The sequence below is a fragment of the Pan paniscus genome, chromosome 10, assembly GCF_029289425.2.
Source record: "Pan paniscus chromosome 10, NHGRI_mPanPan1-v2.0_pri, whole genome shotgun sequence".
NCBI lineage: Eukaryota > Metazoa > Chordata > Mammalia > Primates > Hominidae > Pan > Pan paniscus.
The window spans coordinates 120250386-120267779 of record NC_073259.2 but is presented as its reverse complement, the minus strand read 5'-3'; the positions used below and the strand labels follow the sequence as shown (position 1 = coordinate 120267779).

Here is a 17394-nt window from a genome sequence, read left to right as displayed (position 1 = left end):
CTGTCCCATAGTACTTTTCTGTGCTGGTGGAAATCAGTGCTGTATCTATATCCGTGCTGGTGGGTACAGCAGCCCCTAACCACAACTGGCTATGGGGCATTTGCAGTGTGGCAAGGGTGAACAGGAACTGAATTTGTGATTATATTTCATTTTAATTAACCCTAGGTAGCTACATCTGGCTAGCAGCTACCTTATTGAACAGTGTAGCTCTAAAATATGTAGAAAGAGTGTTTGAAAAGAGTCTCTACAAGATTTTTCATGTTTTAAGGCACGGATATGTCCTTGTAATTTGCTCAGTGAACTTTTCTCACTCAGAACAAAGGCGGTCTTGAACGCCCCCGCCCTATCTGAGCCCTAAGCCCTAAGTTGGAGGAGGGAGCAGGAATGAATGACTATGAGGCTGTGTATTTCCTATCGGGAGGAGGTGTGAACGTGCATTAGTCTAATTCCAGTGCTTTGGTCTACAGCAGGACTGCCTTAAGTGAGAAGAAGCCAACTGTGAAGCCAAAATCACCAGAAAAGAGCAAACCAGATGAAAAGGACCCAGAAAAGTCACCTACCAAAAAACAAGAAGGTGAATGAGCAGACGGGGCCTGGAGTGGGCTGGGACCTACTTCCATCCTGGAGACTAGGCACCCCCCGAGGAGCAGGCCTCTGCTTTTCCCGACTGGCCACTCCTACTGGGATGGCCTCTGCTCTGGGCTCTGGGTTCCCTGGGTTATCAGGCAGGGCAGCATTTCCAGAGATTCTGGGAAATATTCCTGGCCAGGGATCACCCCTCGATGCCATCTTTGATGACCATGAACTTGAGGAAGTAAAATAGCAGTTCCAGAAACACCGCATGCCCAGGATAAAGAACAGATGGTTGTGACCGAAAAGTGAAGCTTGGGAAATCTGCATGGACGCTTTCTTCTAGAAGGCACTGGCCTAAGCTAGCGGCCTGTGCTGGGGCAATAGAATGCAAGCCTCCAGAAAGGCCCAGGCAGCATTGGAGAAAGCTATTCTTGTTGTCTGGAAAATTGCTTTGTCAGTCGGGGATGTTTTAGAGATTCATAGAAAGAGGGGATGTGGGAAACTGCAGCCTGTTGAGGGAGACAGAGCCCTCGGGGGCCTGGGCACATGAGGGCTCATGAGTATCCTGTGCGCAGTGGGTCACAATGGCAAATGACAATTCCCAGAGTTACGGGAGGGAGAGGGGAATCAGATGGGTTGGGCCGTAGGGGAGAGGCTGTGGTGAGAGCAGAGCACGTTGGAGGCGCGCGATGTGCGCAGGTCTCACCAGATTCCTCACACTGAACCCTTTCCACCAGTCCCTGAGGAAAAATACCTGACGCTGGAAGGATTTCACAAATTTGTTATTGACCGAGCCAAGCAAGATATCCGTAGCGTCTGGAGGGCGATCTTGTCCTGTGGTTATGATCTTCACTTTGAGAGGTAAGAGGGTTACCCCTCGACTCAGTTGGCACCTTGCATAGAAATTGTTTTTAGCCAAGAGCATAATTTCTGAGGAGCTGATCCATCTCCCCTGTTGATAATGCTTTCTGAGTTATTTCATAATTTCTGAGTTTTTTCCTAAGTGCTAAATGGGTTTTCTAACCCATTTGTAAACAAACCTGTTCTTTTTCTCCACACTCCTGACTTGGAGACTGTGCTGGTCAGCTTGGGCTGCCGTGACAGGACACCACACACTGAGCTTAAACAACAGAAATGTATTCTCTCTCAGTTCTGGAGGCTGGAAGGCCCAGATCAAGGTGTCAGCAGTGCTGGTTTCTCCTGGGGCTGCTCTCCTTGGCTCCCAGACTGCCAACTTCTCAAGGTCCTCACATGGGGTCTTCCCTCAGTACCTACCTGTGTCCTAATCTCCTGTTCTTACAAGGATACCAGTCCTGTTGGATTAGGAGCCCACGCTGATGACCTCTTTTAACCTGAATCACCTCTTTAAAGGCCCTGTCTCCAAATGTAGTCACACTGGGGATTAGGGCTTCAACATACGTATCTGTTCGGGGACTGGGAGGACACAGTTCAGTCCCATAACAGTTTCTTACCCCAAAGAACCTTATCCTCAGAGTCACACTTTGCCTCGAGTCCACATTGCCCTCACTCCTTCCCAGGCAGGGGCACAGCTAGGCCACAGCTTGCCAGGGCTCCAGGGCTAAATATGGTTTCCCCTTTCTAGCTATAAGTGAATCCCAGGCACTCCAGAAATCACCCTGCCCTGCCCTCCCTCTGGCTCACGCACGTGTGCACATACACACACACACGCCCCTACTCAGCCTTGTCCACAGCAAGTGCACCCGGCATCAATCAATGAAAATGGCTACCAGGCCAGGCGCAGTGCCTCACACCTGTAATCCCAGCACTTTGGGAGGCATGAGGTCAGGAGCTTGAGACCAGCCTGGCCAATATGGTGAAACCCCGTCTCTACTAAAAATACAAAAATTAGCCGGGCATGGGGCACATGCCTATAATCCCAGCTACTCAGGAGGCTGAGGCAGGACAATCGCTTGAACCCAGGAGGCAGAGGTTGCAGTGAGCCGAGATTGTGTCACTGCACTCCAGCCTGGGCGACAGAGCGAGACTCCATCTCAAAAAAAAGAAAAAGAAAATGGCTACCAAGGCTGAGCATGGTTGCTCACGCCTGTAATCCCAGCACTTTGGGAGGCTGAGGCGGGTGGATCACCTGAGGTCAGGAGTTCAAGACCAACCTGATCAACGTGGTGAAACCCCGTCTCTACTACCAGCCAGGTGTGGTGGTAGGTGCTTGTAATCCCAGCTACTCAGGAGGCTGAGGCAGGAGAATCGCTTGAACCCAGGAGGCAAAGGGTTGCAGTGAGCCAAGACTGCACCATGGCACTCCAGCCTGGCCAACAAGTGCCACACTCTGTCTTAAAAAAAAAAAAAAAGTCAGACGAGGTGGCTCACACCTGTAATCCCAGCACTTTGGGAGGCCAAGGCGGGCAGATCAACTGAGGTCAGGAGTTCAAGACCAACCTGACCAACATGGTGAAACCCCGTCTCTACAAAAATTAGCCGAGCGTGGTGGCGCACGCCTGTAATCCCAGCTACTTGGGAGGCTGAGGCAGGAGAATCACTTGAACCTGGGAGGCGGGGGTTGTGGCGAGCTGAGATTGCGCCATTGCACTGTAGCCTGGGCAACAAGAGTGAAACTCCAACTCAAAAAAAAAAAGAAAAGGAAAGAAAATGGCTACCAAAACATGCTTTTTTAAAAAATCCATTTTCAGAATTGAGAAATGCTTTACTGCTTGGTGCCAGCCTTTTGTACCATCGTTGAAGGCTCAGAGTCAATCCCTGAATGGATCTTGCATTATGGTGGCAGGGACAAGTTTTCTGAACTTGTTTTAGAAACCCTAGCACTTTGGGAGCTGAGGTGGGAGGATGGCTTGAGCCCAGGATTTCAAGAACAGCCTGGGCAACACAACGAGACCCCATCGCTACAAAAAAAAATTAAAAATTGGCCGGGCGCATTGGCTCACGCCTGTAATCGCAGCACTTTGGGAGGCTGAGGCGGGCGGATCGCAAGGTCAGGAGATTGAGACCATCCTGGCTAACACGGTGAAACCTCGTCTCTACTAAAAATAACAAAAAAAAAAATTAGCCGGGTGTGGTGACAGGCGCCTGTAGTCCTAGCTAGTCAGGAGGCTGAGGCAGAAGAATGACGTGAACCCAGGAGGCAGAGCTTGCAGTGAGCTGAGATCGCACCACTGCACTCCAGCCTGGGCGATAGAGCGAGACTCCATCTCAAAAAATAAATAAATAAAAATTAAAAAATTAAAAAATTAAAAGTTTAAAATTAGGCGAGCAAAGTGGCTCGCACTTGTGGTCCCAGCTACTGGGGAGGCTGAGGTGGGAGGATCGCTTGAGTCCAGGAGTTCAAGGCTGCAGTGAGCTATGATTGCCCCACTGCACTCCAGCCCAGGCAACAGAGCAAGATTTTGTCTCTAAGGAGAAAAAAGTTGTGTGACACACTGCAGGCTGATGCTATTAGGAGCTCCTCCTTCACCCTCACGTGCTGCTGCCGACACACAGGAGTGAGGCATGGGTGGGTGCATGGTGCCACCTCCCAGAAGGATACAGCATTCCCACTCCCACCGGCATGCTTGGCTTGCTTCTTTTGAAAGAGCTTTCCCCATGAGGAGCTGTCCAGGCACCAAGAAATAACCTGGAAGGCGAGGCCGTCTTCTGAATGTGCTCCAGGAGCTGAGGACAGGGCTCTGTAAGAGAAATGCAACAGTCATCCCAGTGTGCCCTGCCTCACTTTGCCCCTCTCCCCCTGTCCCCACCCCAAGGTGCGCATGCATCGATGTCCGACATGCACAGAAGGCCTCAAGAAAGTGGACCCTGGAGATGGACGTGGCACTCGTGCAGTACATCAACCAGCTATGCCGCCACCTCGCCATCACACCCGCACGGCTCCATCCCCATGAGGTGTACCTGGACCCCGCGGATGCTGCTGACCCCAGAGTGGCCTGTCTCCTGAGTATGTGGCCCTGGGCCTATCCCCTCCCCTGCTGCCTGATGCGGGCATGCCCCATGACAAGGGGCATTTACAAGGGCTAGATTCATTTAGACGTCCATCGAACGAACACTTATGAACACCTGCTATGCGCCAGGTGTGCAAGGAAGAGTGGGCTGATGAAACAGGGAGGGCAAGGCAGGGAGCCAGGACTGTGGCCTAATTAGTCTGGGGCCTTTTTTAATGCCAGTGACAACAAAGCCAGGGAGCAGATACAGAAATGCACGGCGCGGGGAATGCCCAGGCCGCTGCCTGGAGGCCCCACTGAGGCCAGGCTGCCATGGGGAGTGAGAAGCATTTATAGTCTGATAACTTGCAGTAGAGGCATTAGCCTTCATAATGGGGAACACCATGTTTTTGTTAAAAGCTAGGATTGCAGGAAGGCCCATTCACGTGCCCCTGTGTTTCCAAAGAGAGAAAGCCGTTCTCTGGGCCAGGCGCGCTAGCTCATGCCTGTAATCCTAGCACTTTGAGAGGCCAAGGCGGGCGGATCACTTGAGGTCGGGAGTTTGAGACTAGCCTGACCAACATGGAGAAACCCCATCTCTACTAAAAGTACAAAATTAGCCGGGCGTGGTGGCGCATGCCTGTAATCCCAGCTACTTGGGAGGCTGAGGCAGGAGAATCGCTTGAACCCGGGAGGTGGAGGTTGTGGTGAACCAAGGTCACGCCATTGCACTCCAGCCTGGGCAACAAGAGCAAAACTCCGTCTCCAAAAAAAAACTAGGATTGCACACAAAAAATAAATTGTTAATTCCCAGACGCCCCCCGTTTACAAGGTATTGGCGAGCAGCTCATTACACTCGTCCCAGGGGCTGTGCTCAGCCGCTTGCCTCATCAGCAACAGACACAGAGCCCTGGCTCTTTCCTGGGTGCCAAGGAGGTAAAGGTGGACAAGAGGTTGTCCTGACTTCCTTCTGTTACAGTGAGAAGGGTGAAGGACTGAAGGGCAGTGTGCCAGTGGCACAGTTTCCTGGTTTTGATATGACATCACCATTGGGGGACACTGGGAGAAATGTACACGGGACTCTTTGTGCCATTTTTGCAACCTCCTATATTATTATTTCAAAATAGTAAGTCAAAAAATAACATAGTGCACAGCCCTGGCATGGCCCTGAAGGTAGATGAGGGGCCTTGGACTCCTTAAGAGCCAGCACCTCCATCTGGCCAGCCAGGCCCTCGCCCTTTGTGTCTGCTTGGCATAGGCACAGGCACATTGGGGGCCGCTCACTCACTGACAGCATCTCCAGGGTCCCAGGTAAAAAATCCACCAATCCTGTTCGCAGTGATAGGGTTGCCTGTGTTGCCTGTGAGTCAGGCATCTCAGCCACCTGGCCGAGATCTCAGCCTGACTGCTCCTGCGCCCTCAGACGTGCCCATCGAGAGCCTGCGCCTGCGCTTCGCCTTGCTGCAGTCCCTCAACACCACACTGGAGACCTTCTTCCTGCCCCTGGTGGAGCTGCGCCAGACACCCATGTATACCCACAGCATCGCCGCCCTGCTGAAGGAGGCCAAAGGTCAGTGCCTGCGCCTGCCCTGGCCCTGCAGGAAGAGAGAGGTGACCTGCAAGACGCCAGGGCCAGAATCCACGGGCAGAGTCCTTGGGCAGCCCCGCCAGGAAGATGCCTCCCCACCTCAACCTTTCATGTAGCAGGCAGGGCTCCTCTGGAGCAACAGGCCCACCCAAGGGAAGTTACTTTAATTATAAAAGTAACATATGCTCTGAAAAATAAAATTATTTTTAAGGTTTTCAAATTAATTAGAAATCATATATGAAGGTCTGTTTACTATCTGGCCTCCACATCCCTACATCCCAGAAGTGACATTGTTAACAGATGAGTCTCTCTCCTTCCAGACTTTTCTCTTCACATATAAACAGACACATGTGTGCACACACGCAGCTTTTTGTCTTTTTTTAAATTAAAAATAGGTATCATTTTCTACATTCCATTTTGCAACTCTAGTTTGTTTGCATTGTTTCTAGAAATTGGATGTCTCCTGGGAATGACAAAGGGTATATGCTGGGTGGATGCTGACACACCACCCTCCACAGTCAGGGCCCGGCTCTACTGCCACCAGGGGGCCTGAGAGTGCCACACCCAGGGACCGAAAGAGAGTCTTGGGGGGACTGGGAAGGAAGGGACAAAGCCCCACCCAAGCCTCTCCCACGTTCCTCTCCTTAGGGCTGATCTTCTATGACACGAAGGTGACCGTGATGAATCGAGTGCTGAATGCCACTGTGCAGAGGACAGCGGACCACGCGGCCCCTGAGATCACCTTGGACCCACTGGAAATTGTGGGAGGTGGGGTTGGCTGCGGAGAGCAAAAAATGCAAAATGGCAGTGCCTAAACACACTAGCGGATTTCTGGAACATAAAAGAAGGGGGTCCAGGGCTGGTGCAGCGGTTCCTCCTGTCGTTCTGCTGGAACGCCCTGGTGTGTGGCTTCCTGCTGGAAGGTCCCCTCAGGAGCTCAGGGAAGGGGCATAGCAGAAGGAGCTTGGCTCCCGGGGGCCCGCCCAGCTGCATGGGGTCAGGTGGGGCAGGCTTTGCTCTGATCAGCCATGTGCCTGCCAAAAATGGGGATTCCAGCATCAAAGGAAAGGGAGAGAAGGTCACTGGGGAGGCTCCCCAGAGTCTCTGCCACAGCGTATAGACAGAAGGGATATGCGCAGAGGAAACGAGAGAGGAGTTGGGGGGCGAGGACCTCCCCGAGAGGCAGAGGGAAGCCTCTAGAAGATGAGAAGGGGCCAAGCACTGGGGGCCCAGGAGGGCAGGTTCCAAAAGTGGGAGCCATGAGTGCTAAGGCACAGAAGGCTCTAAGGTGTTCTGAGGGCAGAGAAGGCACAGGGGGCCGAGCGAGGGAGCAGGGGTCCAGGGACAGGCATAGGCCTGCTAGGCCCAGGGTCTGTCCTCAAGGGGAGGGGAGAGGGCAGCCACGGCGGGGTGCTTTGATCAGCTCATCTCACTTTCCAGGGGAAATCAGAGCTTCTGAAAACTCCTACTTCTGTCAGGCTGCCAGGCAGCTGGCCTCAGTGCCGTCGTCTCAGCTCTGCGTCAAGCTGGCCAGTGGCGGTGACCCCACATATGCCTTCAACATCCGCTTCACTGGCGAGGAGGTCCATGGCACCAGTAAGTGGTGGCCCGCCAGGCTCCCCGCTGGAGGAGCTGTGTTTAGTGTCCAGCCTTAGCCCCAGCTGCCCAAGACCTCCATTTCCAAGAGTAAAAGCCACATCCTCAGCACTTGTGCTGCAGAAGCCAGGTCTGCACCCAGAGTGGCCTCACGCCTGTGTCCTCCAGACCAGCCCCCTGTGGAAGCCTTGGCCAGTCCCTCCTGGGCTTGGGGACGGCACCTCTACTCAGGGCCCTCCTCGGTGCTGATTGGCCCCCTCCCCGGGAAGGGCCCTGGCTGAGGAGTTGGTGGGCCTAAAGGCTTGTGTGTGCCCCATGAGAGGCAGGGTGTTGGGGAGTCCTTGGTTAAGATGGCACCATAGCACTCTGCAGGGATGAGGACTGGCAGCTGAGCAAGTGCTCCCTTGTGACCTCTTATGCTTAGCCCCAGGAATTCAGGAAACGTGTCCACTGCAGATGGAGAAGAAAGCTAGTTTCTCCACAGCCGGGCACACTGGAAGGAAAGGCTGTCCGGGCAGGAGGGAGCCCCCACCCAGCTCCTTCTCCCCTTTCCTCTGATCTGCCCCCACGGGAACGCAGCTGCCTCCCAGACGGGGGACCCTGGCATCCTATGGGCAGGCCTCCTAGGCCTCTCTGAGAACAGCTCTGGTTCACTGACAGCCCAGACTCACGCTCAACACCTTGTCCTTCCCACAGCAGCGAACCTGCCCAGAGTGCCAGCCCTGGCCCATCCTACACATAGGGAAACTGGGACTCTACAAAGCCAAGTCACTTCCCAAGGTCATGCAGCCAGCTGGGGTTCCAGGGTCCAGGCCCCTGGCCTTCCAGGCGTCAGCAGTCAGGATGCTCCTGCTTCTCCTTGAAGCAGAGGTGAGGGCCAGGCCCACCATCTGCCCCTGCACTGGGCCCCCACACTGGGTTTCCACGTGGCTCTTACCAAGCAGGGTGTGGGCACAGCTGTGCTCAGAGCTCCCTGACCTCAGGGTACCGATAGGGAACACAGGGAAGGCCAGAGGAGATTTACAACAAAACCAAAGGCCCATCTTGAATGGCGGCGGGAGAGGATGAGCAGTTACCGTTGCCCTTTGCACATTCACACATTTGTCCATTCACTTACGCATTCATCGGACAAACACGAGCCCGGGCACTGGGGGAGGCAGTGCTGAGTGAAACAGGTGGTCCTGCCCTCAGCCTGGCCCAGAGGGACAGACATGGACCAAACAAGTCCACAACTCAGGCAGGCTTGCAGCTGTGAGAGGTTGCCTGTGTGGGGACCTGCGGTGACCTCACTGAATCTTCGAATGGCCTTCGGGGTAGGTACGGTCACTCTCCCATTTGACAGACAGGTGACTGAGCCTCAGGGACATCTTGCCCTCCGTGGTATCCCTGGGTGGCCCCACTAGTGAGTGGAGAGCAGGATTGGACCTGAGGCCTCCCAGGCCTGGGGTGGCTTCTTTCTACCCCGCCACAGCGGCAGGTAGGCCGTGGAAGGAGTAGCCGCTCCAGCCAGCAGGTGAGAGGGAGGGAACGGTGTCGCCTCCCGCCGGGACACCCCAGGTGCCCATGTGTCTCGTCTGTCCTACAGGCGGCTCTTTCCGCCACTTCCTGTGGCAGGTGTGTAAGGAGCTGCAGAGTTCCTCGCTGTCGCTGCTGCTGCTGTGCCCCAGCTCAGCTGTCAATAAGAACAAGGTAGGCAGAGGCAGGGAGGAGGCTCCACGCCCCCAAGCTCATGTCCTGCCCAGTGGCTGGGGTGGCGGGCAGTGTGTGTCTCATCAAAGCCAAACCGTTTCAGAAACCCTCCCAATCTGTGGGGACAGGTCCTTGCCTCACTGGATGGGCAAGCTCTGGGAGCTTGCAGTGACTTCTCTCCTGCCTGCCACAGGGTATGGTGGCTTGAAACACATGTTCCCTGGCGGGCACAGAGGCCCACGCCCAGGTCACCTCATGCCCACCTCCGCTTCCAGGGCAAGTATATCCTGACCCCGAGCCCCATCACCTACGGGGAGGAGCAGCTGCTGCACTTCCTGGGGCAGCTGCTGGGGATTGCAATTCGGGCAGATGTCCCGCTGCCCCTGGACCTCCTGCCCTCCTTCTGGAAGACGCTGGTGGGCGAGCCCTTGGACCCTGAGCAAGACCTGCAGGAAGCGGATATCCTCACCTACAATTACGTCAAGAAGTTTGAGAGCGTGAGTGCAAGGCACAGTTCTGGGGGGCTGCAGAACCCGGGGCCTCCCCGCCACCTTGCTTAGGCCTCCATGCAGACCCGAGCTCCCTGCTGAGGCTGGGTTGGGATCCCACAGAGGACCTTAGGGGTGTGAGCCATGTGCCAGGAAGGCTTGTTTCATGGGGACAGAGGCCTCTGGCCTCCCTCCCTGCTGGCAGCAGAGATTGGAGGTGACATGACCAGCCCTGCTGGCCCTCCCCTCCCACATTGGTGCTCGTTGCCTGGCCATGGGCAAGGGCTCCTGGAGTTGAGTGAACAGGCACTGGGAGAACAGCTGTAGGGGTGAAGGCTAAGAGTTTTTTCAGGGACTCAGAGCACAGGAGTCAGCCCTGGGACCACCTGAGGTCCACCAAGGGGGAGGCGTCAGGATGGAGCCCTTCCTGCCTGTCCAGGGCATGCGTACGCCACGCACAGATGTTGACAGCATGGTGCTGTTGCCCAGTGCCCCCCTGGAGGGAGATGGGGTCCACAGTCCCTCCGTTCACTCAGTGGCCGTCACTGAGGCCCAGTCACGGGCCAACCAGGCTCTGGGCACTCGCCCTGTCCTCAGGGAGTGTCCAGGCTCGTCTCCTTCGTGTTGGAGGGCGGAGGGCTTTATTCCATCATCACAAGGCCAGGAGGAAAGTGAGGCTCACCAAAGGGGGGTGACTTGCCTGGGCCCTCACAGCTGGCAGGGAGCAGAGCCACCAGGAGCCCAGGGCTGACTGCTCTGACTTCCGGGCTCTCCAGCACCACATGCCCTGCAGCTGAGAGAGCCATCCTGGCTGAGTGTGGAGGGCAACGTCCCACCCAGCGCCCCTCAAGGCCACGAGAGTGGACGTCGTGCCTGAGGCCCGGCAGAAGCTGCTCTCTCCTGGGCCTCAGGTGAAGGAGGTGCCAGCTGCTTCTGCCTATGCCGGCAGAATACTCCATGGCCAACTGAGGCACTGCCTGGCCAGGTCTCTGGTCTCTGCCATTGTCCCCCTGGGTCACTCAGGGCAGCCATTGCAAGACAATAGCAGAGCCAGAGTCCCGGATGCCAGTGGCTTCTCGGTAGAAACAGGGATGACAAGGCATTGTCTAAAGGGTGGAAGAACACCCACAGTGGGCTGGGGGTTTATGCGTCTCCTGCACTCCTCCGAGGAGTCCTCCTGGGGCTCTGGGTGCAGCACAGGCTGGGGCAGCAGGGGATGTGAGGCGGGGTCCCGGTAGACAGGCCAGCTGAGGCTTCTGGCTACAGGGATGGCCAGGGCCCCAGAGGGTATGGGATGCAGAACCACATGGTGTTGTGGGGTGCGTACTAGGAAGAAGTGCTCTCGACTTGTATCAGTGGAGTGTCTGCAGTGAAGGGGTAGGGAGGTTGCTACTAAGGAGACTCCAGGCTTAGACCCGAATGTCCATCCACCTGTCACTGTCCCCAAGCTGCAGTCAGTCTCCTTTGGGTCTGACCCTGTCGTCTCCCTGGTAGCCCAGCAGGCACAGTGCGAATCAGTTTCCCCTGGACCCTGATCCTGGTCGCCATATGTGGGGAGGCGATAGCCTGTACACCTCCACAGACAGGACTAAGTCAGGGCTGTCTGGTGGCAAGGGACAGAAATCCCAACTCCAACAAGCTTTAGAAAAAAATTGTTTAAAATGAGTTGCTCTTAGGCCGGGCGCGGTGGCTCACGCCTGTAATCCCAGCACTTCGGGAGGCCAAGGTGGGCAGATCACAAGGTCAGGAGATTGAGACCATCCTGGCTAACACAGTGAAACCCCGTCTGTACTAAAAATACAAAAAATTAGCCGGGCATGGTGGCGGGCGCCTGTAGTCCCAGCTACTTGGGAGGCTGAGGCAGGAGAATGGCATGAACTCGAGAGGCGGAGCTTGCAGTGAGCTGATATTGCGCCACTGCACTCCAGCCTGGGCGACAGAGCAAGACTTCATCTCAAAAAAAAAAAAAAAATTAGTTGCTCTTAAAACAAAAAGCATGATGGGTTTGACTTCAGGCAGGGCCAAATCCAGGTGTTCAAACAGTATCATCTGGTATTGGTCTCAGGCCTCTGATCCAGATTGCTTTAAAAAAAAAAAAAGAAAGAGGACAGGCGCGGTGGCTCACGCCTGTAATCCCAGCACTTTGGGAGGCTGAGGCAGGTGGATCACAAGGTCAGGAGTTCAAGACCAGCCTGGTCAAGGTGGTGAAACCTCGTCTCTACTAAAAATACAAAAATTAGCCAGGCATGGTGGCGGGTGCCTGTAATCCCAGCTACTCGGGAGCCTGAGGCAGAGAATTGCTTGAACCCAGGAGGCAGAGGTTGCAGTGAGCTGAGATTGCGCCACTGCACTCCAGCTGACAGAGCGAGAATCTGTCTCAAAAAAAAAAAAAAAGAAAAAGCGGTCTGGGTGCAGTGGCTCACACCTGTAATCCCAGCGCTTTGGAAGGCTGAGGCAGGTAGATCACCTGAGGTCAGGAGTTAGAGACCAGCCTGGCCAACATAGTGAAACCCAGTCTCTACTAAAAATACAAAAATTGACCAGGCATGGTGGTGGGCACCTGTAATCCCAGCTACTCGGGAGGCTGAGGCAGGATAATTGCTTGCACCCAGGAGGCGAGGTTGCAGCGAGCCAAGATTGCGCCATTGCACTCCAGCCTGGGCAACAAGAGCAAAACTCCGTCTCAAAAAAAAAAAAGCAAGCATAATTAGCCTCAAGCAGTCTCTCCCAGCACACGGGCAGAGGTGGCCTCCAGCGGTAAAGGGTTTCCCATCATAGTCGGTCCATGCCAGTGAGAGAGGATCGCTGCCTCCAAACAGACGTGGGAAGAGGCCTGGAATGTGGGTCTCTTTAGCCTGGCCTGGGTCACACGCCCGGCCCTGAACTGATGGCAGGTTCTGATTGGCGACAGCTGTGTCACATGCTCATCTACACGGCCGAGGGTAGACCCCACCAGCTGCGCTTGGGGTTTACCCAGCCACCTGGGGATCAGGGTTCCACCTCCCATGGCCTCATAATGAGCCTCGCTCTGCCTCCACCCTCCAGATCAATGATGAGACCGAGCTGGAGGCCCTGTGCGCTGAGATCGCCTCCCAGCACCTGGCCACCGAGAGCCCTGACAGCCCCAACAAGCCCTGCTGCAGGTTCACCTACCTGACCATGACGGGCGAGGAGGTGGAGCTGTGCAGCCGGGGCCGGCACATCCTTGTGGCGTGAGTGTGTGCGCGTGTCAGGGGCTGGCAGGGGCTGGCCCGGCCAGCCAGCCAGGGTATGACAGCAGCATCTGTTCCTGGGCAATGACACGAGGACCTAGGTCAGGTGACAGGTGGATTTCACCAGGAGAGGGAGATGAGGCAGGATGGTGGGTGCCAAGAAAGAGGGTCCTCAGCAGAAGGGGTTTACTAAGAAAACAGCAGCTCTGAGGTGGCGGCACCAGAGGCAGGAAAGGACTGGGATGACCAGGGCGGCTGGGCCCCAGGCCTCTCCCAAGAGAGGATCCGGGACCTCCAGCTGAGTGGGTGTGACCCCCAGACCCAGCCTCTTCGGCGGTGTTCTCCCTCACCTGTGCTCCTCACCCGGGCAGGTGGGAGAACAAGGACATCTACGCAGCAGCCATCCGGAGCCTGCGGCTGCGGGAGCTGCAGAATGTGGAGTGCGTGACGGCCGTGCGGGCCGGCCTGGGCTCCATCATCCCCCTGCAGCTGCTGACCACGCTCAGCCCACTGGAGATGGAGCTGCGCACCTGCGGCCTCCCCTACATCAACCTCGAGTTCCTCAAGGTAGACATCCCAGGGCCAGGCTGGGCGGGGAGGTGGTGAGCCCCAGGTGTGCCTCCCTGTCACCCTCAACTCCAGCAGCAGGCATTGGCAGTGGCCTGTTTCAGCTCTGTCCTTGCCACAGACCTGTATCATTGTCATCATTGTCATCTCCCTGTGCTCACAGCCCACACGTTGCACCCTGCCCCAGGATTGGGCCTGGCCTGCAGACCCCAGGGCTGGGGAGGCACTGGGTAGGTGGGGCTCCAGGGCTCCTGACACCTGGACTTCTCCTCCCCAGGCCCACACCATGTACCAAGTGGGGCTGATGGAGACGGACCAGCACATCGAGTTCTTCTGGGGGGCCCTGGAGATGTTCACCCAGGAGGAGCTGTGCAAGTTCATCAAGTTTGCCTGCAACCAGGAGCGCATCCCGTTCACCTGCCCCTGCAAAGATGGGGGTCCCGACACCGCCCATGTGCCCCCGTACCCCATGAAGATCGCCCCCCCAGATGGCACAGCAGGTACCGCCCTCCCCTGGCCATGTCCCAAGTAGGGACACACTAGCCTTTCTCTATTTGGAACTGGGGCTGCCAGGCCCCATGTGAAGGGAGAACAATGAACAGGGGCCCCATGTGAAGGGAGAACAATGAACAGGAGCCCCACGTGCCAAAACTCAGACATCATTGAGGATTAGGGCCCGGCAGGAACCAGCCATACAGGCCTGCTGTTAGATACTTTCTCATATCTTAAAAGAAGCTGAAAATCCACAATGCTTCAAATCTTCTAACTTTTAAATGCAGAAAAATGGTTAAAAAAAAAAAAAAAAAAGAAACAATTTGCTGGGCAGACAAACCCATCAGCAGTTTGGCACATGCGCTGTCCAGCAGCTCTCTCCCCTTTTCCCTCCAAGAACATCTCGCAGGTTCCCAGGCCCTCATCCCCCTCCTCCTGGGCCCCAGGATTGGCTTGGGGCTACCCAAGGAGGCAAACCTGGAAGCAGAGGTCAGCCAAGCTTCCCTGGGAGCCTCACAGATGTGGGCCCAACCCTCTGATGCTGGCTCGGTTTCTTGTAGGTTCCCCAGACTCTCGCTACATCCGCGTGGAGACCTGCATGTTCATGATCAAGCTTCCCCAGTACTCCTCTCTGGAAATCATGCTGGAGAAACTTCGTTGTGCCATTCACTACCGTGAAGACCCCCTCAGTGGCTGATGGGAGGGAGCCCCAGAATTAGGCTGTCACTGAGGCACCCACTCTGCTGGCTTGGGAAGCCACCACTGCGGCCCGTCCCTCCAGGGCCCTGCGTGAGGAGTTGGCAACATTTTGCTTTTCCAAACTTTCGTCCACATTCCAGGGCCTCCTGGAAGACTTAACCTTTTGTCTTTGTACGTTTCGTGATGGGTTGGTTCTTTTGCTGCCTGTTTGTGGTCTATTTGTAGGATAGTTTAGTTCCCAGACAGTTTGTGTCTAATTTGATCTTCTTGGACATTGTCCCTCGTGGCCACCAGATTCTAATGCCATAAGGCCCCAGCTGGTTCCCCATCACAGAACCACCCAGCAGGAAGCCGGGGGTACAATGACCTCGGCCACACAGAGCGCTCGTGCTTTCAGCAGAGCGCCTCCACAGACAAGCCTGTGGCCAGCCCTGCCCTCCAGCCTCGAGCTGGAGTTGCTCCAGAGGCAGCCCCAGCAGGCCTCCCTCCACATAGAGGTGGCTGGGCCAATTGCCCAAACACGTGAGACACACAGGGAGCTTTATGTGTTCATCTTCCTGCTTTAGAACTTGCTCCCGGTCTTGGTTTTTCTGAGGAAAAGCCCACAGTGGTTCCCCTGCCCCTCCCATACCTCCCTATCTGCCGTCTGTCTCTTTGGGCCCTGGTCTGACAGTTTTCATCTGAGGCCTCTTCGGGAGCAGGAGACTTAAGGGTTCATCCCGACCTTAGTTCACAGAGCCTAGCTGGGTGCATCCCAGCCGCAGGGGGTGAGAAGACACCCAGAGATGGGGGACAGTGCTCAGGTGGGGGCCTCCTCCGAGACTCTGGTTGAAGAGGAAAGCACATGATTCAAGCCTACCCCACAAAAAAGGAGCACAAAATGCTCAGAAATGGCCCTTCCTCCCTGCAGTGACGTAGGACAAGGGAAAGGGCCACACCCGTTTTCAAAAGAGTGGACTGAGGTGCTCTGCTCAATTTGGGGTCTGCTTTAGTGACCCAGACACTCAAGTCCAGATGGAGACTCCAGGGGGGTCCTTCTGCCCCTCTGACCAGCCCCACCCAGCACTCCCCATCACCCCATGTAAGTGTGTATGCCAGGGCTGAGCTGCCTCCAGGCTCACCCACTGCCCCAGTGCATCTTTGCCCCAAATAGGTCTTTGTCCAGTGGTACTTTGTTCATGAGCAGCACAGGCCATCTTGTTGGACACTGTCACTATGGGCCTTGCCAGGTCTCACAGAATCACATCGCTGTATTTATTGTATAATATTGTGAATATTGGAAGTTTTGAGTGAGTGCTGTCTAGAAGGTTTTGGAGTGTGGATGCTGGTCCAAGAAAGAAGATGTGCCCTGGCCTGCTGGAAAGATTGTGAATTCTAGAGATAGAGCCGTTAGCATCCATCTCCTCCCTGTAACTCTTAGGAAATGCATCAAGGACCATTATAGAAAGGATCCCCTGACCTAAGGATGAAATCGACCTAGGGTTAATCATGACAGCTGCATCAGTTGTATTGGATGCAAGTCAACTCTGGAGGTGAGTGCCCGCAAGCAGTTCCCCTGCTTTGAAAGAAGATGGTCAGCCCGCTGCCTCCCCAGCGGCCACAGCTCCTTTGAGTGTGGGGGGTCACATCCAGGACGTATTCCTGACAATAAGGATCCTTTTATTTTCATTTCTGCATAATGAAAGAGCCTTTCGATTTATTAGAAGTGGTTTTTCCTCCCTACATCTTTAAATTCTTGGTTCTCTTTAGTCCTCATCCCTTGAATGGACTTGTCAGCTACCTCCCCAGGAGGAGTTCAGAAGCTTCTGTTGGCCATCACTTGAGTAGATGACAAGCTGTAAGGTATCTGCTGCTAACGTGGCTGCTTCTCCGAGAGCACATTGAGGTCCAGACAGATCCAAACCTTGGCCCTAAAAAATGTGTGCTGTAAAGTTACTTGATGTATATTTATTATAATTATTTATGGTTGCATTTAACAAACTTTTCATTCAATCTGATGCTATTTACACCATGCTGTGTAAAGGAAGCTCACTAAAGGAAAAAAGTCACACCAATAAATAACCTTCATCTAATTTTGATTTACCTTAAGAGTTGTGTGATCATCTACTCTTGCTGAGCAAGTTCAAAGGCTGGCATGCTTGGATGGCTCTGATATTTAAGTGCTGCCAAGTGGCTAGGAATTAAAGTGTTTCTAATTATTATGGTCTCTTGGCATTTGACGTGATTCTTACCCCGTGAGGCTTTTAAACTACCCTTCCCCAAACCTGACTCTTCAGTCTGTGCATTCCATGTAGAAATTACGAAGGCAGGGGAATCCAAAATCAAAGTTAAACCTAACCCTACATCCCCTGCCCACTTTTTGTCCTGGCAGCTAGTCTATGCGCTTGGGCCTGGTGTGGGCATTTTCCTCAAGCGGATTGTTATCGTGGCAGAGTCTGGGCCCCTCTTAGACACAGCTCCTCCTTCAGGAGCAGGCAGTGGATGTAGACCTACCTTGTGCAGAAGGGACATACAGGAAAGAGGTGAGGACTTGCTGAGTCTTGCTGTCCATGATCAACACTCAGGTCCTTGCACAGCTGCCT

At 54.8% G+C, this 17394-nt stretch overlaps 1 protein-coding gene across 7 annotated transcripts in view; it reads left to right on the top strand.

Annotated features, from left to right (window-relative positions):
• The window catches only part of HECTD4 (HECT domain E3 ubiquitin protein ligase 4), a 222188-nt gene extending 205177 nt beyond the window's left edge, over positions 1-17011 (top strand). For 5 of the 7 annotated variants that reach the window (XM_034934555.3, XM_034934553.3, XM_034934554.4 and 2 more), the window contains 12 exons: positions 468-574; positions 1311-1434; positions 4308-4498; positions 5905-6051; positions 6718-6837; positions 7510-7665; positions 9251-9354; positions 9630-9851; positions 12888-13054; positions 13426-13621; positions 13899-14121; positions 14674-17011. In XM_034934555.3, the coding sequence (XP_034790446.1) occupies positions 468-574; positions 1311-1434; positions 4308-4498; positions 5905-6051; positions 6718-6837; positions 7510-7665; positions 9251-9354; positions 9630-9851; positions 12888-13054; positions 13426-13621; positions 13899-14121; positions 14674-14810 (1894 nt within the window). In that variant the 3' untranslated portion in view covers positions 14811-17011. Of the gene's footprint in view, positions 1-467; positions 575-1310; positions 1435-4307; positions 4499-5904; positions 6052-6717; positions 6838-7509; positions 7666-8361; positions 8536-9250; positions 9355-9629; positions 9852-12887; positions 13055-13425; positions 13622-13898; positions 14122-14673 lie in introns of those variants that run through there. The other 2 variants (XM_034934552.3, XR_010108967.1) reach the window with 2 other exon arrangements.
• Positions 17012-17394: the final 383 nt, after the last annotated feature.